Source organism: Cervus canadensis, chromosome 32 (genome assembly GCF_019320065.1).
Source record: "Cervus canadensis isolate Bull #8, Minnesota chromosome 32, ASM1932006v1, whole genome shotgun sequence".
Taxonomy (NCBI): Eukaryota; Metazoa; Chordata; class Mammalia; order Artiodactyla; family Cervidae; genus Cervus; species Cervus canadensis.
The window spans coordinates 4822137-4847831 of NC_057417.1; the positions used below are offsets into that span (position 1 = coordinate 4822137).

Here is a 25695-nt window from a genome sequence, read left to right on the forward strand (position 1 = left end):
CGACGCAGCCCCTCAGGCCCCACCCAGACCCCCTGACTCCCAAGATGGCATCCCAGGAGGAAGTACCCTCCCTCCCCACACACCTGGCAGACCCTTCGTGGGATCAGTTTAGGTAATGGAGTGGGGGGGGGGGTGCCTGCCCAAGGCTCAGAGCTTAGGTATCTCCTTGCCCCTCTGCTCCCTACCCCTCCCTCCTGGCAGCCACCCACCCCTGCGGGGACCAGCGGGGAGTGAACTGTGTCGGGACCTTGGAAACCACTAGCCCTTTTCGGAGTCACCAGAGATGGAAGACAGGTCCCTACTGCCCTTGGCGGGTGGGCAAAGGGCAGGACTAGGGGCCTTGGCATCTAGACTCTTTGACCTCTGCTCCTAGGTGGGTGGCCAGGAGGAGGAGAAGGCAGAAAGTAGAGGGGAGTGACCCTGTCCCAGGCCAGGAAAAGCTTTGGTGGTGACAAAGCCTTCCTTTGTGGGAGATAACTGGGAAGGCTTTCGTATCCATTTGTCGTTGTTGCTATTGTTCAGCCCCTAAATCGTGTCTGACTCTATGGGACCCCATGGACTGTAGCCAGCTCCTCTGTCCATGGGATTTTCTAGGCAAGAATGCTCAAGTGGGTTGTCATTTCCTTCTCCAGCCGAGCTTCCTGGACCAGGGATTGAACCTGCCTTGCCTGCATTGGCAGGCAGATTCTTTACTACCCAGCCACCAGGGAAGCAGAAACAATACTACTGCTAATAATAGACTCTTTGTCCACAATGTGTGTCTGGCACCAGGATGAAGGCAGCATCACGGTGGGCGGCAGTGGGGCCCACGCCAGGGCTGCAGCAGATTCACCTGTTAAAAGGCTGAATCCGGGACTCCACTCCAGGCATTATGAGTCTCCCTGGTTGGCCTGGGAAATTGTTTTTAATTAAGGCCCTATGGAATTTTTTGGGATGGAGTGTTTGGGGAAACACGGGCCTTCTCCAGCTTTGAGAGAGGCTGCCCAACACGGACATTCATTCTTGCACTCGCTCCCTCCCTCGGTCGACATCTACGGAACATCCACCAGGTTCACCGATCCACCAGCTCTACTCCTCGCAGGATCACCGATCTGGGTTCCCGAGTCCGCCTCTGAGCCGGAATCGTCACCTCCCTGCCGCCGCTCCGTCTTCACTCTCCATCCTCGCACTGGGAGTCAGCTTTCTCTCCTAGGCGGTGTTCCCTGCGAGCCCGGGGCAGAGGGACCCCTCCAAGCCCCGCCCCCGCCCGGGCAGCCGAACCCACCTCCCCCACCGGCGACTGCGCTCTGGGGCCCGCGCGCCCCGCCCCCACCGGAGACCTGCGAGGAGGCTGCACCCGGGGGCTCGGGCTCCGACCCACCCCGCGCCCACCACTGCTGCCGGCCAGGCATCCCAGCCCTTCCGCAGCGAGAGGTGCAGCCGGAGGCTGGGTTGTGGGCTCCAGGTGGGGGCTCTGGGAAGGATGAAGCAGGTATGGCCGCGGGGATGCCGGAGATGGGAGGGTGATGGCAAGGATGCTGGGAGCCTTCCGGAGGGCTGGGAGAAGCTGGGAGGAAGAGGAGGAGGAGGGGGAGGGATGCGGGAGCCGGGGCTTGGGCCTGCGCTGGACCCCGAGTGGGCGGGAGAGTGGAGAAGGGGAGGGGCCCCGCCCGCAGAGAGGGTCGTGGCCAGAGGGCCTGTGCTCCGCTGGGAGGGGCCTGTCACCCGCCATTGATGTCCCCAGGCCCTGGTGGATGATACTGAGGATGTGTCCTTGGACTTTGGCAACGAGGAGGAGCTGGCGTTTCGGAAAGCCAAGATCAGGTGCGTTCTGACCGGGTCGCCCGGCAGGCACCCCTCAGTGCTGCAGATTTATTCATTAACGTTCATTCATTCAGGATGTGCTGAGTACCTGGTGTGTGCCAGGCATAGGGCTCCCAACACACCCTGGACAGATCAGACAAGGCCCTGCCCTCCTGGAGTCTGTGGTCTTGGGGGGAGGGGGACTAACAGGTGAACAAAGATGTTAACAAGATAATTAGTGTGAGAAGAGTTGAGAAGAAAACAGGGTGATGAAAGAGAAAGTCACTGGGGGAGGCTAGCTTCCTTGTGCTTTTAATTGTGATGCTGAAGAAGACTCTTGAGAGCCCCTTAGACTGCAAGGAGATCACACCAGTCAACCCTAAAGGAAATCAACCCTGAATATTCATTCATTGGAAGGACTGATGCTGAAGCTCAAATACTTTGGCCGCTTGATGTGAAGAGCCCACTCATTGGAAAGGACCCTAATGCTGGGAAAGGTTGAAGGCAAAAGGAGAAGGGGGCAGCAGAGGATGAGATGGTTGGATGGCATCACTGACTCAATAGACATGAGTTGAGCAAACTCCGGGAGATAGTGAAGGCCAAGGAAGCCTGGCGTGCTGCAGTCCACGGGGCTGCAAAGAGTCGGACACAACTGAACAACTGAACTGAACTGAACTGAGTTATGAGAGGCAGCCAGTCATGGGAGGCTCTGACCAAAACCTTCCTTGAAGAAGAAAAAGCAGGTTTAAGGGCCCGGGGCTGTGTTTAGAAGGTCAAAGGAAAGCCACTGTGTCTGGAGGGTAGTGGGGGAGAAGACAGGGGTTGGCAGGAGGCTGGAGAGGTGGACAGGGGCTTGAATTTTTATTCTTGTCCCTCTTTCAACTCTAGCCAGTGAGATAGTGTTGTTTTAGTCGCTCAGTCGTATCTGGCTCTTTTGCAATCCCATGGACCGTGGCCCACCAGGCTCCTCTGTCCATGGGGTTTCCCAGGCAAGAATACTGCAGTGGGTTGCCTTTTCCTTCTCCAGGGGATCTTTCCGACCCTAAGATCGAACCCACATCTCCTGCATTGGCAGGCAGATTCTTTACCATCTGAGCCACCTGGGAAGCCCCCAGCCAGATGTAGTGTTGGCTTAAAACAACAGAGATTTATTCTCTCACAGTTCTGAAGTCCAAAATCCGTTTCACTGGGCTGAAACTGAAGTGTCTACAGGACACACTTTCTCTGGAGGTTCTAGGGGAAAATCTGTTTCTTGCCTTTTCTTGCTTCCGGTGGTTTTCTGGCTGGTGACTCCTTCCTCTCCCTCTCAAGACGAGCATTGTAGCATCTTCCAGCCTCACTTTTATTTCATATCGCCTTTTCCTTCGTGTCACTCTCCCTCTGCCTTCCTCTTACTGGGTTACTTGTGGTTGCATTTATGGACCCACTTGGATAATCCAGAGTCATCTTCCCACCTGAAGATCTTTAATTTGATCACACCCACAGAGGCCCCTTTGCCATAACAACTTGGTGACTTTCACAGTTTCCAGCGGTTAGGGCCCTGGATTGAGGGATTATTCAACCTACCATCATGACCGATGATTGTCTTTAAGGAAAGATGCTGTGAGAGAACTGGAATCCTGGGGTATCTTCTAGATCATCTAAACTCATTATGTGTTCAGTGACTTTTTAAAACATTTAATTGGAGGATAATTGCTTTACAGTGTCATGCTAGTTTTTGTTGTACAACTATATGACCCAACTGTAGGAATACATATACCCCATCCTGTTCGGACCACCCTCCTTTTGCCCCAGCCCACCCCTCTAGGTCACCATGGAGCCCCGAGCGGAGCTTCCTGTGTTATATAGCAGTTTCTTTCTGTCGGTTTTACACATGGCAGCGTATATAAGTCAGTGTACTCTCTGAATTCGTCCCACTTTCTCCTTCCCCCGCTGTGTGCACAAGTGTATTTTCTACGGCTGTGTCTCTATTTCTGTCCTGCAAATAGGTTCATCAGTACCATTTCCTAGTTCCATGTATATGCGTGCATATATGACATTTGTTTTTCTCTTTCTGACTTAACCTTGTTCTGCATAATAGACTCTAGGTTCATTCACCTCACTACAGCTGGCTCAGTGTCCGTTGAGCTCCTCCTGTATGCCCACATCTGGGCTGGTGGCTGGGGACACGTAGTGTACAGGACACACCCCCTACCTCTATGGCGTGGTCTGGTCTGGAGCAGGGATGGTCAGCCTCTGACCACATCAGCCACTGCTGACATTTGGGGCCAGGTTCCTCTTGGTTGTGAGGATGTCCTGTGCATTTAGGATATTTAGCAGCATTTCTGGCTTCTGTTCACCAGATGCCAGGAGCATCCCACCAGTGAGGTCTGCAGACAGTGCCAAGTGTTCCCTGGGAGGCAAACTTGCCCCAGGTTGGAAACCATTGGTGTTGGGGTGTAGGGTATAGGCATGCCCGTGGCTGTTATGATTCAATGTTTTAAATGCTGTGATTTCGGAGGGGGAAGGAGAGGGTGGGATGAATTGAGGGAATAGCTTTGACACATATACGATACCAAATGTAAAATTAGATAGCCTGTGGAAATCTGCCGCGTGATGCAGGGAACTCAGATCGGGGCTCTGTGACAACCTCGGGGGGTAGGATGGAGTGCGAGTTGAGAGGGAAGTTCAAGAGGGAGGGAACATATGTATACCTGTGGCTGATTCATGTTGATGTATGGCAGAAGCCAACACAATATTGTAAAGCAGTTATCCTCCAAATAAAAATAAACACATGTAAATATAAAAAAGTAAAGAAATGCTGTGATTGGCAAAAGCTTGGGCATTTATGCTGGCCAGGGGAGAAAGTGACAGCTAAGCTGAGCCCAAAGGATGGGTAGGAGTTAACTAAGAGACGTGGAGTGAGCACACACAAAGGCTTAGAGGTGAAAGCAAGAGTTTAAGGAGTTGAGACTGGTTTACTGGAAAGTAATTTGAGCAGAGATTGGGGCCACACCCAGAAGGGATGCTCTGGAACTGCGCTGTCCACTAGAACGTCTGGGAATGCTCTACATCAAGGCTGTCTGGGTGTGGCAGCTGCCAGCCACAAGGCTGTTGAACACTTGATATGTGGCTACTGTGACTGAGGGACAGAAGTGTGAATGTTTAATTTTAATAGCCACACATGGCTACCGTATTGGACAGTGCGATTCTAGAGTTGGAATTCACACAGTGCAGTGACATGATCAGAATTACAGGATAGAGGGTGGGTGGGAAAGGCAGAAGGAATCACCAAACAGAAGCTGGGAGCTTGGGCCAGGGTGCTGGCAGGGCTGGTGGAAGGAAGTGGAGGGGCACAGAGCAGGCAGAATCAGCCAGCCTTGGTGGTAATCAAGGTGTGGGGTGTGGATGGGTATAGTCAAGGGTGATGCCCAGTCTTCTGACCTGGGGACCCAGGTGGAAGGGCACTTATGTGGGAAAGACGTTGAGTCCAGGGTTGTCTTTGTTGGCTTGTGGTGGAATGCTCTAATGGCCAGGTTTGACTGGCTGCAGGGCAGGGAGGCTGGATCTGACTGGGCATGGGGGAGGTCACGTGGGCTGCATTCAGCGATCTGGGAGGTAGCAGGTCATGGACCTGTGTGTGCCTGAGCCCTTCCAATCCCATAATCCTCTGGTGTGCCTAATGCACATTTCTGGTCCAGCCCGGGACCTGCTCAACCAGATTCCCACAGGATGGGCATCTCTAGTTGATTCTGATACTCAAGAATATACAGATGATATCACTTACATGTGGAATCTAAAAAAAAGGGGGATACAAACGAATGTATCTACAAAACAGAAATAGAGTAACAGATGTAGAAAACAAACATGGTTACCAGGGGGAGTAGGGATAAATTGGAAAATTGGGATTGACATATACATACTACATATATAAATATAAATACTATCATAAATAGGGCTTTCCTGGTGGCTCAGATGGTAAAGAAGCCGCCTGCAATGTGGGACACCTGGGTTCAAACCCTGGGTTGGGAAGATGCCTGGGAGAAGGAAATAGCAACCCACTCCACTGTTCTTTCCTGGAGGATTCCATGGACAGAGAAGCCTGGCGGGCTACAGTCCATGGAGTTACAAAGAGTCAGACACGACTGAGCGACTTTCACTCACTCGTGTATAAAATAGATAACTAATAAGGACCTACTCTATAGCACAGTGAACTCTACTTAATACTCTGTAATGGCCTATATGGGAAAAGAATCTAAAGAAGAGTGGATATGTGTATAACTGATTCACTTTAATGAACACTTGAAGCTAACACAACATTATAAATCAACTATCTTCAGTTCAGTCACTCAGGTGTGTCCGACTCTTTGCGACCCCATGGACTAAAGCATGCCAGGCTTCCCTGTCCATCACCAACTTCTGGACTTGCTCAAAGTCATGTCCGTTAAGTCAGTGATGCCATGCAACCATCTCATCCTCTGTCACCCCCTTCTTCACCTGCCTTCAGTCTTTTCCAGCATCAGGGTCTTTCCCAATGAGTCAGTTCTTCACATCAGGTGGCCAAAGTATTGAAGCTTCAGCTTTAGTATCAGTCCTTCCAGTGAATATTCAGGACTGATTTCCTTTTGGATTGACTAAAACTCAGCTACAATTAAAAAAAAAAAAAAGAATATAGAGATAGCTCTAAATCATGAGCATAGATAAAATCACCCAGATAGCAGGATGGAGAAGGGGGTTCTTAACTGGAACCTGTGGATGGGCTTCACACGGTCCAGGAACCCTCTGGAAACTATTATCCAAGTTTCACATGTGTGTTGCTTTAAGAAAGGGACTCAGACTTTAATTACATGATCAAATGGGCCCATGATCCAAACAAGTTAAGGCTCACTAGTATCAGGTGAGAATGGTTATTTGTAAATTCCATGTTAAAATGGATTCCCGGTTGACTTTGAAGGGAGGTGAGATTATGGAAGGGGCCCTGTAGCAGGAGCCTGGGACTTCAGGGCTACATCTTCCTTTACTGCTTGCTGACTTTGCGATTCTGGACAGTGTTCATCTTGCCTTGCTAAGCTGCCATTGACCCATCTGTGAAAAGAGGGTACTTGTACCTACCTGACTTCCCTATGTGATTGCTCTACGGTTTGTTCAGTACATATTTATCCAGCATCTGTGTACAGGTGCTGGCTAAGCCCTGGGGATGGAGACTTGGCCCCTTCCCTTCTTGTCCCTGGTTCCAGGTCAGTGAAGTGCAGTGTGGTGGGGAGAGCACCTTGCTGAATCAGTGAAGGATGTGACTCTCTGCAGCACACGTGGGCAGGTAGAGGAAATGTTATTAATAGTGATGCTGTGTGTATTTTTCCCCAGCGGGCTGCTTTTTTTTCTTTTCTTTTTTACTTTGTTTAGTGTGGAAAAAAACCCACAACATAAAATTTACCATTTCTGAATGTTCAGTACTGTTAAATATATTTATGTTGTCGTAAAACGGATCTCCCGGACTTTTTCATCTACAAATCTGAGACTCTTTCCCCTTCAATACCAACTCTCTATTCCCTCCTCCCCCCAACCCCTTCTTTCTGTCTTTCTGAATTTGACAACTTAATTTTTTTTTTTTTGCTTTTTGGCTATGACTTGCAATGTGAGAGATCTTAGCTACCCCATCAGGGATCAAACCCACACCCTCTGCCGTGGAAGCATGGAGTCTTTTTTTTTTTTTTAATATATATTTATTTGGCTGCTCTGGGTCTTAGTTGTGGCACACAGGATCTTTAGTTGCAGCAAGTGAACTCTTAGTTGTGGCATGTAAGATCAAGTTCCCTGAGCAGGGATCCATCCCAGGCACCCTGCATTGCTAGCACAGAATTTTAGCCATTGGACCACCAGGAAAGTCCCTGAATTTAACAACTTTAGATACTTCATGTAAATAGAATCATAGAGAATATGTCTTTTTGTGGCTGGCTTATTTCACTTAACATAATGTCCTCAATGTTCACCATGTTCTATCATATGTCAATTTCCTTCCTTTTAAAGGCTGAAGAATATTTCATTGTGTGTACAGGCCACACTTGGTTCATCCGTTCATCTGTCAGTGGACACTTTGGTTGCTTCCATGTTTTAGCTCTTGTAAATATTACTGCAATGAACATGGATGTACAAATATCTCTTCAAGACCCTGCTTTCAGTTCTTGATAGATACCCAGAAATGGGCTTGTTGGGTCATATGGTAATTCTGGTTTTAACTTTTTGAGGAACTTTCATACTATTTTCCATAACACTTGAAGCATTTTACAATCCCACCAGCAATGCACAAGTTTCCAGTTTCTCTACATCCTCACCAGCAATTGTTATTTTCTGTTTTTTTTCATTTTTATTTATTTATTTATTTTCAGAGAAACCATCTTGATGGATGCGAGCTGGTATCTTATAGATTTGACTGCCTTTCCCTAATGATTAGTGATGTTGAGCTTCTTCCTGTGTGCATATTTGCCACTTGCACATCATGTTAGGAGAAATGTCCGTCCAAAGTCCTTTGCCTGTTTTTTAATGGGTTATTGGATTTTTTTTGTTGTCCAGTGGTTGGAATTTTTTTTAATATATTCTGGATATTAAGCCCTTATGAAATGTATGATTTGCAGATGTTTCCTCCCATGTCACTGGTTACCTTTCCAACCTATCGATGGTGTCCTTCAGTGAACAAAAGTTGTTAAATTTTATGTAGCTCCATTTATGATTTTCACTTTTGCTGTCTTTGCTTTCGGTATCATGTTGTGTGTGTGGTATGTTTTTACTGAAATGCTCACATATCATAAACTCACAGTTTATACAATCCAGTGTGGTTTCTGGTATATCCACAGGGTTGTGCAGTCATCCTCACTGTCTCGTCCCAGGATTTTTCATCACCCTGGATGGGAGTCCTGGACCCTTCAAGCAGTCACTTCCCATTTCTCCCCTCCCCCAGCCCCTGGCAACCACTAATCTACTTTCCATCCCTTTGAATTTGCTTACTTTGGACATTTCATGTAAATGGGATCATACAGTATGTGGCCTTTTATCTGGCTTCTTTCACTGAGCATCATGTTTTCAAGGTTCATCCATGTTTTGGCATGTCCTTCACTACTTTTTATGACTGAATCATATTTCATTGTCTGGCTAGAGTACATATTCTCTATCCTTCGTCAGTTGTTGGGCATTTGAGTTGTTTCTGCTCTCTTGGTTCTTATGAATTATTCACGTGGGAACATTCATGTGGGCCCCTTCTGGGTGCCTCAGCAGTAAAGAATCCGCCTGCCAACACAGGAGATGTGGATTCGAGCCCTGGGTCAGGAAGATCCCCTGGAGGAGGAAATTGCAACCCACTCCAGTATTCTTGCCTGGAGAATCCCATGAACAGAGGAGCCCGGAAGGCTGCAGTCCAGGGGGTCATAAAGAGATGGACACAACTGAGTGTGCACACATGCACACACGCACACACATATGAACATTCAGGTACACGTTTATGTTTGAATATATGTTTTCAGTTCTCTTGGGCAACAGCCTAGAAGCCAAACTGCTTGGCCAAATGGTAACTATGTTTTAGCCATGCTGTGTTGCAGACCAACTTTTAGTGAGTATTCTGGGCTGCCAGCAGCCTTGAGGAGCAGGAGGAGCCTGGACTCAAGTTCAGACAGACCCAGGATTGGGTCCTGGCTACACCATTCGCCAGCCAACCAACTGTGGTTGTGGGTTTCCTCACAAGATGCAAATGGGCTTTCATATATGGTGGCGAAGTGATAAAGAATTCGTCTGCCAATGCAGGAGATACAAGAGACATGGGTTTGAGCCCTGTGTCAGGAAGATCCCCTGAAGTAGGAAATGGCAACCCACTCCAGTATTCTTGCCTGGAAAATTCCACAGACAGAGGAGCCTGGAGGGCTACAGTCCATGGGGTCACAAAGAGTCTGACACAACTGAGTGTGCATGCATGCATACACACACACACACATACACATACCTGTTTACTTGGTTCTCTAGAAGGAAACAAGTCAGAGACACAGTATCTTCATCTCATTGAGGGACTCTGCAGCTCCCTCCTATTTTCTCATCTGTAAAATGGGGATGAGGTTAGCTCCATCACAGGTTGTGTAAGGAGAACTCAATTGGGTGAAGAAAGTATAACATGTAACCAGGCCAGCAGGACCACTGACATCTTGTGTGTCCTTCGTAAATGTACCTATTCTCTGATCATAAGTGTGACTTTGGTGTCCTGACTCTGGGCGGGGCTGGGGTGGAGCCAGGTCCTCGGTTGCAACAGGATATCACACTGGGATTGTCCCTGGAGCTGGGGACTGTCCCTCGGATGGAGAGTTTGGTTTATGCTTTCAAAGCACTGTCTTCACAAAATTCATTTGGACCCAAATGTTGTGACTTCCAATGGATTCCCATCTGAAGTGGGATGATGTCCTCTTGCTCCAGGCAGAGTTATTGGGTCTGAGGATAGTCTCAGTTGTCAGGGCTGGTTTGCTGGTGAGGTTTGGTCAGTGTTCCATGGTTGGTCCTTGTTCATCCCAGTGGGCCTTAAATTGAGGGGAACACTACCGGTGGTCTCAGGCACCACTAGGAGTCACCTCTTGGTGGGGCTGGGACCCAAGGCAGAAATCACGTGGAATCAAAATCCGCGCCTAGCCTGTCAAGGAGGATAATGTTTTGTTTTTCAAAAAGTTACCCACTGTCCGTTCATCTTTCCATGATAGACATGCAAAGTTGTTCCTCAAAATGAGCTCCAGATGAAATTCTTGGCTGCTTTTTAGGGGAAGTTAGATTGAATGAAAAATAATAGCAAACACTCACTATACGTGGGCACTGTTCTCAGTGTTTTACTCATAATATGCATTTAAGCTGTATTACAAATCTATAAGGGCTTCCCTGGTGGCTCAGGTGGTAAAGAATCTGTCTGCAATGCAGGAGACCCAGGTTCGATCCTTGGGTTGGGAAGATCCCCTGGAGAAGGAAATGGCAACCCACTCCACTATTCCTACCTGGTGAATTCCATGGACAGAGGAGCCTGGTGGGCTACAGTCCATAGGGGTCGCAAAGAGTTGGATACAAATGAGCAACTTTCACCTTTTCACAAACCTATGAAGTCGATACTGTGATTTTTTAAAAAATTAATTTCAAGATGAAAGAAATTGCAGGAAAGAGTTGAGGGGTTGGCCCGAGGTCACACAGCGGTGCAGCTGCATGGTGGGGATTTGAACCATTAGATCTGGCTCTGGAGTGGCATCTTCGGTTAGACTGTGCTTTGGGGAGCAGATGTTTAGGCAGGTGGGAGTCCTTGGGGACAGGCACTGTCCTGGGATCGGTAGTCTCAGGCCTTCTGTTGTCTGCTTCCTCCGGGGAGTGCTTCATATTTTCCTTGTGCAGATGAGAGTGTGGAATTGCCCCTGGTTTGCAGAGCAGGCTTTCTCAGCCCTGATACATGTGTGTGCTCAGTCACTCAACCGTGTCTTGCGACCCTGAGGACTGTAGCCTGCAGGCTTCTCTGTCCATGGGATTTTCCAGGCAAGAACACTGGAGTGGGTACTTGGGACTGGCTAATTCTTTGTGGGGGCTGCCCTGTGTGCTGCAGGACCTTGGCAGCCTCCCTGGACTCCACCCACTTGGTGCCAGTAACGCTGCCCCCCGCCCCCAGTTGTGATAAGCAAAGAGGACTCCAGACTCTGCCAAGTGATGTGCCCTTGGGGCAGAATCGCCCCTGGCTGAGAATGCAGTTTAGATTACTCTCTTGCTCTCTCTGGGGTTTGGATTTAGAGAAATTAAACTTGCATTGAAGGGGACTCAGAGCATGCTTGAGACCTCTGTGTTTGACATTGGCCCATGAGAAGCTGATGGTGTGGCGGGGCAAGGAAGGAAGGGGGCAGGTGATGGTACAGATATGCCTCAGTGGCTGTCCATTATTCCCAGAAATCGACACAGGGACATCTCTGATTGTTCCACACTCACCGTGCTACAACACACAGATGAGAAGGATAATTTTGTTCTTTCTTTGTTGTGAGAACGTCTGATCGCCTCAATAAGTGAGGACCCCTCACCCTGTGACTTTGTGCGACAGATCACGCTGCCCGTCCCCACTCTAAAATCTATTTAAAAAATCTAGAAATAATGACACATAAGCAGGTCTCACAAAAGGCTGATTGTTTAATTTTAAGGAAGGTTCACGATTACCAAGGAAAATAACCCGCAGAATCAAGGAACTAGACAAATTTCAGTTCTCTTTGATTAGGACACGGAATTACATGTTTTGAAATTAACCCCTTACATCTCCATCTTCATTAGTTCCCCTTCTTTATGTTTCTTGTTAACATGAAATTGATTGCATAAGCGATGCCAACAATACAGTCGCCCAAGGGACATTTCTCCTGAACCATCATAACTCACACAATTGAGTTATGTGTGGAGGAAGGCATCGGGGACCAGGAGGAGGTGGTGGTCAGACGTTGGTTCCTTGATGTTCCAAGCTTGACCATGTGGACCAGGAGTGTTCAACTCGTCATTCATTTATTCCAGGGTTGACACTATTGACATTTGGGGCTGGACATTGTTGCAGGGACTGTCCTGTGCACACTAGGATGTTTAGCAGCATCCCTGGCCTCTATCCACTAGATTCCAGAAAAGTCCCCTAGTTGCAGCAACCAAAAACATTTCCAGACGCTGCTGGCGAGAGACCCCAAATCACCTCCCATTTGAGAGCCACTGATTTATTCTTTCACTCACTCATTTATTCGTTAAGTCAAGAACACCTTTCAAGGACCTTCGTGTGCCTAGCACTGTTCTAAGGACCGCAGAGAAAACTAGATGGGCATGGTCCCTGTCCTCATGGACCTGACATTTTAATTGGGAAGAGACAGTGAACGTATTGGCAAATATCTAAACAAAGTAATATCAGAGGGTGGTAAGTGCCATGAGAACAGGGGGCCAGGTCCAGGGGACCCGTTTAGATTCTAGAGGGCTCAGAGAAGGCCTGAGAAGGTGCATTTGGACTGAGACCAAAATGTGGAGGAGGAGCCAGGCGTGGGAAGATGCACAGGAAGAGACTTCTGACGGAGGGAACAGCAAGTGCAAAGGCCCTGGGGTGGGAGTATAGTCTAGGGATTGTTGGAACCAGGCCAGGGTGTAGCAAGTGGGGAAGTGGGAGGAGGAGGCAGTTGGAGATTTGTTAGGGCTTTGAAAATTCTGATGGGAAATTGGAATTGCTCTGCTTTGATGGGCAGTCTTTGGAGGGATTTGAGCAGGGGAGAGGCATGGTCTGGCTGACCCTTGAGAATGCTCCCGGTGGCTGTCAAGTGGCCTGTAGGGCAAGAACGGGAGCAGAGAGATGTTAGGAGGCTGGTGAAGGGGCCAGGGTGAAAGATGCTGCCGGCTCGGACTGGCTGGACTCCAGGGACACACATGGGAGCTTGGCTTAAATTGACCTTTGTCCCAATTCTGCCACCTGCTGGGACTTCTGAGATTAGACAGAGAAGGGCGAAGGCAGCAGGTCCCAGACGCCTGTCACTGGGCCTGCATTCCCAAGGGATCTCAGCAAACAAAGGACCAAAACTTCAGGGCCTCCATCCCCAAAGATGCTGAGTCAGTAGGTGTTGAGATGGGTGTGACGGGCTTCTGCAATGTGATTCTGCTCTGAGCGACTTGGCATATTTTTCTAGGTTGTCTATTTCTGGATTAAGTAGGGAGTGGTGTGTGTGTGTGCATGCGTGTGTGTTCACCTTCATTATAGTATGGGTAGGTATTGATAACGGGCTTCCCTGGTGGCTTAGCGGTAAAGAATCCACCTGCAATGTGGGAGATGTGGGTTGGGTTCAATCCTTGGGTTGAGAAGACCCCCTGGAGAAGGAAATGGCCACCCACTCCAGTATTCTTGCCTGGGAAATCCCAGGGACAGAGGAGCCTGGCGGGCTACACCGTCCATGGGGTCACAACAGAGTTCGACACGACTGAGCGACTAAGCAACAACAGCAGGTGTTGATGCAAGGCTCAGCCACATAGTCTGGCAAGTGATGCTGTTGACATCTCCTTAACCAAGACTGGCTCAATAACTTTGGGTTGGAATCCAAGGGGAATGGCCTGGGGCTGGCCCTACTCCAGCCTGAAGGAAATTCTCTTCACACAGGGGCTCAGCCTTGGGTGTTCCATAGCCAATGACTCACTCCTCACTCATTACGGGAGTAAGGAGGCTTTCAGAATGACTCAGAAACAGCCACAGATTGTGTTAATGGATCCTCACATTTTCCCTAGCATTGCAATACAGATGTCTCTCTCCTTAGGATAGTAAAACACTTTACAAAGTGCAAAGGAACAGTCAGCCAACTGACTCCAAGCCTCTGACATACTCTCTTGGGCCAGGAATAATGATGAAGAGTGGCTCAGTTGTGACCAGCTCTTTGTGACCCCCTGGATTGTAGACTGCCAGGCTCCTCTGTCCATGGAATTCTCCAGGCCAGAATACTGGAGTGGGTAGCCATGCCCTCCTCTAGGGGATCTTCCCAACCCAGGGATCGAACTCAGGTCTCCCACATTTCAGGTGGATTCTTTACCAGTTAAGCCACAAGGGAAGACCAAGAATACTGGAGTGGGTAGCCTATCCCTTCTCCAGGGGATCTTCCCGACTCAGGAATCGGACTGGGGTCTCCTGCATTGCAGGCGGATTCTTTACCAGCTGAGCTACAAGTTCTTCCATCAGGGGCTCCCAATGCCTGGCTGTCCATTCACAGCAGCTGCTTGCGAGTGAATGTATTGTGGGCTGCAGCGTGGTGACATTCTAAGCATACTATCATTCCATCTCCATCTGTGAGCTGAAGTAATCTAGAAAGAGAAACTCCGCCTCTTCTAATAAATTGCAGGATATACTATACAGAAAAAAGGCATAATAAATGCTCCATGCTTGCCCTTCATTTTTCCACTTTCCAAGTGATGAGTTTTGTTCCCCAGCATCCCCCATAAGTGACCACTGAGGGTTTTGCATAAGTATCACATGACTCATGGATTCAGACATTCTTATTGCTGTTCAGGTTCTCCCATCTTTGGCCAATGGGAGCATCTACCCGTTGGCTTCTGAGGTTTTGACCTGGCTCTCAGAGTCTTTGACAGCTTCCTTGTGATCTGGGATGTTCCAATCCCGTATTCATTTCTTATCATATTCATTTCTCCATCTGTGCCTGGAGGCATCACTTCTCCAGGGAGCTGTGGCTCCTTTGGAGAGCGGAGTTTAGAAGCCACAGTCTGGGTTTGTCTCCTGCGCCAGCTCTCCGGCTCTGTGACCAGGGGGTGCATCGGGCAGGGCTGATATTAACAGCATCTCTTAGTGGATGTATTTTGGGGAGTCTTTGTTGTCACCAAGCATGTGTCCCCTTTCAGTTGCTCTGTGGGTCTCTGCGAGACAGCTGACAGGTGGGACAGTGATGAAACCTGGGCGGATTCTGCCCCTCAGAGCAGCTGCTAGCCTGTAGGGCACCTTTGTGCAAATCAGAAGAGATGACCCTTCCACCCTTCCTTGGGCAGATGGTTCCTCCAAGGCCTGCAGCTGGAGAGCTGAGCATGTGTATGTTTGTAGCGGCATCACCTGCACAACTGCTTCTTTGCTCCAGGCCCGGGGCAATTCACTTCAAGACCTCCTGAGCTTCCAACCCCTTAACTGCAGAATGGCTTTCTGTCCCTTTCCAGCCTCGCTTATGTTCTCTGGGCTCATTTTTCCCCAGGCAGGTATTGTGGGTTGACTTATATTCTTCCCAAGAGGTATATGTGGACGTCCTCACCTCCAGGGCCTCAAAATGTGACCTCACTTGGCATTAGGGTCTTTGCAGATGTGATTAGCTAAGATGAAGTCATCCTGGAGTAGGCTGGGGCCCTAGTCCCAAATGATTAGTGTCCTTGAAAGAAGGCAGCTTTGTGAAGACAGACACATGAGGGAGGCCACGCAACAACTCAGACAGAGGTTGATGTGATGTAGATACAAGCCAAGGAACCCTGAGGGTGCCGGCTGATGTCAGAAGATAGGAGAGGGGGCCTGGGATGGGTTTTCCCCTGGAGCCCCCAGAAGGAACCAAGCCTGCAGACACAGAGATTTTGGTGTTTGTTTTGCTTTGCTTTCTTGTTTTTTTTTTTTTTTTGAGCACAATGAAATGATGGGTTTTAAGACAACATGGTCTTGGTGTTGCCCAGTTTGCTGTGTTTTGTTCTAGCAGCCCTGGGAAACAAATACAGCACTTTCCTGTATTCCCTGCTACTCTGAGGGTGGGCAATGGACCAGCAGCGTCAGCATCACCTGGGTGCTCATTAAAACGCAGACTCTTGGGCCCCACCCAGACCTCCTGAATCAGAGTCTGCCTTTAACAAGTGAGCCAGGTGGTGGCGGTCCAGTGACCAAGACGCTGTGCTTTCACGGCTGAGGGCCCGGGCTCAGTCCCTGGCCAGGGAACTAAAATCCCACAAGCCTTGAAAAGGGAAAAAAAAAAAAAAAAGCGAGAGATCCAGGTGGTGTGTATGTAGAAAAGCACTGCGTCATTCAATAGTATAACAGGAATGATTAGCCTCCAGGGCAAATGCAGAGTTATTTCTGATAACAGCGGGTATTGAACTCATTGCCCACCAGGCAGTATACTGAGTCCTTCTTTGCCTGTGATTCTCACGTAATCTTCCTGGCAGCTCCGTGCAGTTGGTACTTCTTACTCCAGGGAACACGACTCACACCATCAATGATTGTATGACGCCTCCTGTGCCATTCAGCAGTCCTGACTCTTATCGCATTTTACAGATGGGAACACTGGGACTCACAGAGAGGTTAAGTCACTTACTCAAGGTCACACAGGTCCTCAGGGGTGGAGCTGAGGTTTGAATCTATGAATCTGTCTCTGAATTTGTACCCAGGACCCTCTCTACTCACCTCGCCTGCCCCCCAAAGGAGAGCCAATGAAGGCAGCGTCTCTCTTCCTCCCCACCCCAATTTCGTCTCCCTTTTAAATTGTAAAATAACACATAACATCAAATTGACCGTTTTAACCATTTGGGAATGAACGATTCGGGACTTCCCTTGTGGTCCAGTGGCTGAGTCGGAGCTCTGACTGTAGGAGGCCCGAGTTCCATTCATGGTCAGGAAACTGGATCCCACATGCCACAGGTAAGGCCTGGCACAGCCAAATAAATAAATATTAAAAAAAGCAATACAGTGATTGATTCGGTGGCATTTGGGATGTTGACAGTGCTATGCAGCCGTCCTAACTGTCTCATTCCAGAATAATTTCATCACCCCAAAAGGAAACCCCATAGCTATTAAACAGTCACTCTCTGTTCCCTGCAGTGTCCCCAGCCTCCGATAACCACTTACCTGCTTTCTGCCTCTATGAGTTGGCCTATTCTGGACTTCTCACAAGAATGGAATCCTACAATCTGGGACCTTTTATGCCTGACTTCTTTCACTTGGCATGTTTTCAAGGTGCCGCCGTGTTGTTGCATGCATCAGTACTCCAATAATTTTTTCATGTTTTTTTTTTCTCAGTTGTGGTTAAATATGCATGACAAAAAAAAATCTACCATTTTAAGCATCTCAAGCCAGTGGCAAGAAGTCCGTTCAGACTGTTGTGTCACCATCACCACCAACCGCCTCTAGAACCAACCCCTTCACCTCCCCACACAGAGAGCCTGTGTCTGTGAAGCAATCACTCCCCATTTCCTCCTCCCTCCAGCCGCCGGGAGCCTATATTCTGCTTTCTGTCTCTGTCAATTTGCCTCTTCTGGGTAGCTTACTTAGTGAAATCTTACAGTATCTATGTGTTTGCGTCTGGCCTCTTTCACTGAGCCTGAGGTTGTCGAGGTTCGCCCACACTGGAGCAGGTTTCAGCGCTTCATTCCTTTTCATGGCTGAGTGACGCCCCATCGCACGGACAGTCCATTGATGGGACTTTTGGGCCGTTTCTGCCTCGTGGTGACTGTGAACGTTGCCTCCGTGAAACTTCGTGTGCAAGGTTTTGTTTGAAGACCTGTTTTCAGCTCTTCTGTGTTCCCATTTCATTTGAAAATGCTGGGTCTCTGAGGAATCTGGTCCATGGTTCAAGTAATGGTAGGGAGTGGGCAGCAGCTAGGGTCCATGGGCAGGAATCAGCCCTGGTGCCCCTCGAAGAGAATCGCGGGTCCCCACGGAGGGCCCAGCCAGGGCTGAGCGGCCAGGGGCCCGCTGACCCATCTCTGGGGGTTCCCTTTGCCCAGCATTTTGCAGCTCCGCATACCCAGCTGATTGGAGAAGGCCATGGCAACCCACTCCAGTATTCTTGCTTGGAGAATCCCATGGACAGAGGAGCCTGGTGGGCTACAGTCCATGGGATCACAAGAGTCAGACACGACTTAGCGACTCAACCGCTATACCCAGCTGATAAAGATGGGATGTCTCTTTAAAAAGAAATAAAGAACAGAAACTAGAGGGGAAAACTGTGGTGGCCAGAGGGAAGTCTGTTCTTTTATTCACTTCCATACTCAGACCTCTGTGGTGCTGACCTTTGAATCAAAGCTCTGAGCGCTTAGCAACCAGCATCTGTTGAGACATCCCAGCAGCCCCAGACCTGCCTTCCTGGCCCAGGTGTTGGGCAAGGGTGCTGTCATCTGAAACAAGAAGTTGGAGTCTGAAGGGTGATGGCGCTAATGTTACATCTAGAAAAGTCCGTCTAGCCCCCATGGCTCACCCGCTGGGTTAGCAAGGCTTTTTTAAGTGTGGGTTCCTTCCCCCATCTTTGTCCTCGTGACTGAGTTTACCTTGAAAATGGAACAAAGGAGGACTCCTGGATGGCAACGAGCATGCAGATCTCATTAAAATGAAGATTTGGGCTCCGAAGGCCTGGGGTAGGCCACTGTTCCTGCATTGCTAACAAGCTCCGGGGCACGAGGGGAGGGAACAGGTGGATATGGTCTTAGTCGTCACTTTCTGGGGTCCCCTTCCCTGCCACATCTTCCTGGTGACACACTGCTGTTAGCGCGAGAGCCGCCTGACTCTAAGTGGGTGTCAGGGCTGAAGAAATATATAGTAGCATCCTGCTGCTTTTCAACAATGAGGAAAAAGCATCTAATGGAAAGCATCCAAAAAGATCATCACCAGCCAAGGCTTTTTCTCACTTTCTCCTGTTCTCAAAACTTTTGACCATGAATGAGTCAAACAATATGTAGAGTGATATTAACAATGTGCCCCCCTCTGGTCTGGCACCGTAGGTGTTTTTCCTCCTAGAAGCCTTGGCCATCTGCGGTTAAATGCTATTCTCCCATTTTCCAGATGAGTAAACTGAGGCTCTGAGCGGTTTAGTGCCCTGTCCAGGACCAAGGACACAGCAAGGATGGAGCGTGAGTGTGGATCGAAGCTTTCTGTCTTTCACTGTACTGACTGTCCAATTAGGAGGTGGGTGGGCATTTTACTCCATAGAGAGGGGTGGCCTTTCTTTTTTTTGCAGAGGAACTGGTAAGCCCAGAAGAAAGGACCTACTTTCTGGAGTTTTCCTCATGCCTCCAGCTGTAGCAGCCAATTACTCAACTGGGGATTTTTAGGTCTGAATTTTTTTTTTTTTGACCACAGATGGCCCCCAGAATAGCAACCTATAGACCTTTTATTCTTTTTTCTCTGAAACGTGCCTTGCCTCAATGCAAAGTCGAATCTACCTCTGATGATTTCTTTATTTTTCTATTTTTTAATTTAGATTTACATAAAAGTACAGAGAACAATGCCCCTGATGTTCCCATTGCTCAGCTTCAGTCATGATCAACACGTGGCCAGACTATTTCATCTTTACCCCCGCCCACTCCCCGCCCCCAGCTTATTTTGGAGCAAATTCTAGACATCATCTCAGATGCTATTTTTGTAGCAAAGTAAAGGAGGGAGAAAAGATACTGTCTTTCCTCAGACCTTTGCCACAGTGGAAAGCAGAAGGCTTGTCAGAGTATTTGAAAGATGATAGCAGTATTTAAAATAGGATGTTTGATAAAGAATTAGTTTTCAAAGTATTTTAAACCAATAAAGGGCAACTTTTAAAGAGACTATTAAATTACTGCGGAATGGAGAATTAAATCAAACTTTTGCCCCCAATTTGAATGTGCTTTAGAAGTTTGTAGGGGGACTTCCCTGGCGGTCCAGTGGTTAAGACTTCACCTTCCACTGCAGGGGGTGTGGGTTTGATTCCTGGTTGGGAAGCTGAGATCCCACACGGCTCTCACGCAAAAAACCAAAGCATGAAACAAGCAGTATTATAACAAATTCAAAAAAGACTTAAAAAATGGCCTATATTAAAAAAAAAATCTTTAAAAGAAAGGAAGTTTGCTGGGAAGGGGATGTGTGTGCCTGGGGTACATGGTCCTCTCCAGCCCCACCCCTGACTTTACTCTGGCTAGACAGAGCACCACCCCCAACCTGTGACCATTTTTAAGAGTGGTTTTAGGTTTACTGAAAAACTGAGCAAAAAGTACAGAGAGTTCCCCTGAGCCCCTCCCCACCCCAAAGTTCCCCCTATTGTTAACATCTTGCATTAATGTCATACATTTGCTGTGATGAACCAGTGCATTGTTAGCGGAAGTCCATAGCTTCCATCAGGGTCCACCCTTGGTGTTGTACCTTCCATTGTTGTTTAGTTGCTCAGCGTGTCTGACTCTCTGTGACTCCATGCACTGCTGCATGCCAGGCTCCCCTGTCCTTCACCATCTCCCAGAGTTTGCTCAAACTCATGTTGATTGAGTCACTGATGCCTTCTATAGGCTTTGACAAATGTATAATGGCATGTATCCACCAGGAGAGTATCACACAGACCAGTTTCACTGCCCTAAACATCCCCTGGGCTCCAACTATTCATCCTCCTTGTCTCTAAACGCTGGCAACCATTGATCTTTTTCCTGTCTCCGTAGCTGAGGCTTTTCCAAAATGTCATAGAGTTAGATCCATACAGTATGTAGTCTTTTCAGCCTGGCTTCTTTCCCCGTGTAGAGTGCATTAAGGTTCCTCCATGTCTTTTCATGGCTTGAGAGCTCATTTCTTTTTTGTGCCGAAAATACCACATTCTTTTGTGTGGATGTACTATGATGTATCCATCCACCTATTGAAGGACATCTTGGTGCTTCCAACTGGGGGCAGTTACGACTAAAGGGCTTCCCAGGTGGCGAAAAACCTGCCTGCCAGTGCAGGAGATGTAAGAGACAGAGGTTTGCTCGCTGGGTTGGGTAGACCCCCTGGAGGAGGGCGTGGCAACCCTCTCCAGTATTCTTGCCCAGTTAGAGGAGCCTGGTGGGCTACGGTCCATGGGGCCGCAGAGTCGGACACGACCGAGTGACGAAGCAGCAGAGCAGCGTACATACAGTAAATCGCATTCATCCTAAATGTGCAGGTGGGTGAGTTTTTATATAGATGCACGTGACGGATCAAGATGTGGGACGCCTCCAGCATCACAAGCCCTCTTGTGTATCAGTCACTGCCCCTCTTACCTTCACCGCTCTGCCTTCTAGCACAATCCATTGTTTCTGCCAGTCGGGCAGCTCCTGTCCTATAGCTTTGGAAGTAGGCGGTGAAGTAGGGGGGAGAGGTCATTACTGGCAGTTTGATTCATTTTGGTTTGTCTTGAATGGAGCCTGATTTCATCATCAAATTCTTCCTGCCTATCTAGAGCAGGGATTGGCATGAGTTCTGGGCAAATATTTTCTAAGCTTTGCCAGAGAGTGAGTGAGCATGGCTGCATTCCAATAAAACTTTATTTACAGAAACAGGAAGTGGGCCAGGTTTGGCCCTTGTGCGGGAGTTTATGAATCCAGGATGTTCTCATTCGCTAAATCATGTCTGACTCTTTGCCACCCCATGGACTGTAGCCCACCAGGCTCCTCTGTCCATGGAATTCTCCAGGCAAGAATATTGGAATGGGTCTCCATTTCCTACTCCAGAGGATCTTCCCAACCCAGGGATCGAACCCACATCTCTGGCATCCCCTGCATTGGCCAGCGTATTCTTTACAGCTGAGTCACCAGTGAATCCCTCAAACCAGGGCAGAGCAGTGATTTTCCTTTGTAAAGTTCACGTCCAGTTGTTATTGTTCAGTTGCCGAGTCGTGTCTGACTCTTTGTGACCCCATGGACTGCAGCATGCCAAGCTTCCCTGTCCCTCACCATCTCCTGGAGTTTGCCCAAGTTCATGTTCATTGAATCGGTGATGCCATCCAACTATCTCACCCTCTGTCGCCCTCTTCTCCTGCCTTCAGTTTTTCCCGGCACCAGGGTCTTTTCCAATGAGTTGGTTCTTCGCATCAGGTGGCCAAAATATTGGAGCGTCAGCTTCAGCATCAGTCCTTCCAGTGAATATTTAGCGGTGATTTCCTTTAAGACCGACTGGTTGGATTTCCTTGCAGTTCAAGGGACTCTCAAGAGTCTTCTCCAGCACCACAACCTGAATCATGTCCAGGCCCCACTCCAAATCTAAACCCACATGTCATGGGACCAGGGCAGCCTTCTGAGCATTTTAAGACCTCCTCAGGTAACTTTCAAGCACATACCATGCAAACCTACTGGGTTTCCCTCCACAGGGGGAGACAAGATGTGAGCTGGGCCCAGAACTGTGAAAGTGGCTTTGAATTTAAACAAAAGCCCAGTTAGACCCTTCTGACCTTGACTTAAGTAATTTTATTTCCCCTTTTACCACCTATCATTCTCTCCTCCTCCTCCTCTTGAGATAACAGGCTTCTGTCCTGGGATGGAGGGGGCAGGATGGATACTGATCAGAAAATACTTCTGTAAAAGCAGTAAAGAGCACACCTGCCAATGCAGGAGATGTGGATTTGATCCCTGGCTTGGGAAGATCCCCTGGAAGAGGGTATGACGACGCACTCCAGTATTCTTGCTGGAAAATCCCATGGACAGAGGAGCCTGGTGGACTGTAGTCCATGGGGTCACAAAGAGTCGAACAGGACAGACCACACAAAGTTGAGGATGAGGAAGTTTCCTTGGTGAAAGCGGAGGGGCTGGGGCATTATGGGGGAGATCAGGAGTCTTGGGGGATCCCTGCAGAGATGAAAAGTCAGCCCCTGGGGAGTGAGAGAAAGTTGTGGTCAGAGGGGGAATTTTACAGTTTGGCTCCTTGGACGTGTAATGGTTTTGAGCACGTGTGGGATTGTCAGCTGTTCACAATGACAGCATGGTGTGTGTTTCAGGCACTGAATACCTGCCACCTTCACTTGATCTTTTTAAGCGAATAATCTCTGCAGGGGCTCCCGTGGGCCCTCCCATTTTACATAAGCAGAGACTGAGGCTATGAGAAGTTCTGTAGCTTAGGGACGGCTGCGGAGCCGCTCAGAGGCTGGAGCCAGGATTTGGACCCTGGCAGTCGGGCACTTCCGTGCTGTTTGCCTCTCAAGGCGGTCATCAGGTGGGTGCCTGGGATGAGGGAGTTGGGAGCTGGTGGCGTTGAGAGCTGGAGGTAACTGTTGGCTCATGTGTGCTCCAAGGCTGAAAAGGTGGCCAGAGAGAAGGCTGAGGGCACAGGGGACCCCATATCAGGGAAGGGTGGGCAGGCTCAAACTATGGCCTTCCAAACTCTCAGAATTAGAAAGCTGATCTCTGAGCTCACATTCGTGTTAGCGGAGGGAGAGGGGTGGGCGGGGGCCCAGGCTAGGCAGACTGCAGGGAGATGGGGTGAGGGTTTGGAGGGTTGTCCAGAGAACAGCCCACATAAAACAGGATTAAAGCATTATTTGAAAGTACAACAGGCGTCCTTTTCTGCTTGCTTTGGGCTTGGTTTGGATACTTAAAACACAGCGGCGACAACAATAATGATCTCATCCCTTCAAGTTAAGGAAACAGTCAGTTAACCAGAACTCAATTAAATAAGCAGAACCTTCCAACAAGTGGAATTTTTTCTGCATTTTATTTCAGGAAACCACAGTCAGAAAAAGAAAAACAGTGGGTGGGCAGGGGATTTATTCGAAGGCATAACTTCCAGGTTTCACCCTGGATTAGTGAACACTTGGGCCTCTGTACACCTTTTAAGTCTGTATTTTCTACACAAAAGACAGATGTTCCCAAGTAAGCCTGAAGGGACTGGATTACAAGGTTCAACACAACAAATATTTGCTGAGAATCTTAAAGCCAGGTGCTCTTGGGGATATAAAAATGGTCTCTGCCCTCAAAGGACATTGGAAAAGGATTCATTTATCTTTGGGTGAAGGGCTTCCCAGGTGGCTCAGCGGTAAAGAATCTGCCTCCAAGCAGGAGACTCGGGTTTGATCCCTGGGTTGGGAAGATCCCCTGGAGGAGGAAATGGCAACCCACTCCAGCATTCTTTTTTTTTTTTTTTTAATAATTTTATCTATTTACGGCTGTGCTGGGTCTTCACTGGTGTGTGAGTGCTTTCTCTAGTTGCGGAGAGTGGGGGCCACTCTTTGTTGCAGGCCCTAAAGCACACAGATTTCAGTAGTTGTGGCACATGGGCTTAGTTGCTCCGCTCGTGTGGAATCTTCCGGGACCAGGGCTTGAACCCGTGTCCTCTGCATTGGCAGGCATTTTCTTATCCACTGCAACACCTGGGAAGTACTCACTCCAGCATTCTTGCCTGGGACATTCCATGGACAGAGGAGCTTGGTGGGCTACAGTCCATGGAGTTGCTACCGTCCATGGAGTTGACAGGATTTAGCAACTGAGCATGCAATGCATGCATCTTTGGGTGAAGGGGACGAAATTATGTTAAGACAATTAAATCCTCAATAATGTGTAAGGCAAAAAGAGGTATCAGAGGGGGACTTCCCTGGCGATCTAGTGGTTAAGACTCTGTGTTTCCACTGCAGGGGGCACAGGTTTGATCCCGGTTCAGGGAACCAAGGACCCACATGCCATGTGGCTTGACCAAAAGAAAATGGTGTAAGAGATTCCCCAGAGTCTTGTCTTCTGGAACAGTCAGGTTTGGAAGTGCCATGGGATCACATCTAATTCTTAAATGCCACGGGTTCGGTCGCCAGGAGAGCTCGGCATCTAAAAGGCACAGGTGAGAACCTTCTGGAGAACAGCTGGCCTTGGGCTCAGCCCCTTCTTCTTTTGAAGAGGAGGAGTAAGTGCAGAGGTCATTGGAATCTTAGCTGACATCCCCGTGGGAGTCAGGAGCCCCCGGTGCTATAGGAGCCTCCAGGGTGCTCACCCTGACTGCCGTAGGCTTGGCCCCCAAAGGCCTGCTGGCTGCCTTTAGACGTGGCAGGTTGGAGGCTCCCAGGCCCTGTGAAACACAGCCTGCGGCATTTTGTTGACATAATTAGTGGCCGTCATTTAAAAATCAGATTTCCCTACAAAAAACCTCGAATAGCCAAAGTAATCTTGAGAAAGAAGAATGGAACTGGAGGAATCAACCTGCCTGACTTCAGACTATACTACAAAGCCACAGTCATCAAGACAGTATGGTACTGGCACAAAGACAGAAATATAGATCAATGGAACAGAATAGAAAGCCCAGAGATAAATCTACGAACCTATGGACACCTTATCTTTGACAAAGGAGGCAAGGATATACAATGGAAAAAGACAACCTCTTTAACAAGTGGTGCTGGGAAAGCTGGTCAACCACTTGTAAAAGAATGAAACTAGAACACTTTCTAACACCATACACAAAAATAAACTCAAAATGGATTAAAGATCTAAATGTAAGACCAGAAACTATAAAACTCCTAGAGGAGAACATAGGCAAACACTCTCCGACATAAATCACAGCAGGATCCTCTATGACCCACCTCCCAGAATATTGGAAATAAAAGCAAATATACACAAATGGGACCTAATTAAACTTAAAAGCTTTTGCACAACAAAGGAACCTATAAGCAAGGTGAAAAGACAGCCTTCAAAATGGGAGAAAATAATAGCAAACGAAGCAACAAAGGATTAATCTCAAAAATATACAAGCAACTCCTGCAGCTCAATTCCAGAAAAACA

General features: G+C 48.5%; 1 protein-coding gene across 3 annotated transcripts in view; it reads left to right on the top strand.

Moving 5' to 3' along the window:
* The first annotated feature begins 887 nt into the window (after positions 1-887).
* The window catches only part of TVP23A (trans-golgi network vesicle protein 23 homolog A), a 33385-nt gene continuing 8577 nt past the window's right edge, over positions 888-25695 (top strand). Inside the window, exons 1-2 of one of the 3 annotated variants that reach the window (XM_043456098.1) lie at positions 915-1471; positions 1724-1803. In XM_043456098.1, coding sequence (XP_043312033.1) covers positions 1463-1471; positions 1724-1803 — 89 coding nt within the window. In that variant the 5' untranslated portion in view covers positions 915-1462. Of the gene's footprint in view, positions 1472-1723; positions 1804-24566; positions 24764-25695 lie in introns of those variants that run through there. The other 2 variants (XR_006267071.1, XM_043456097.1) reach the window with 2 other exon arrangements.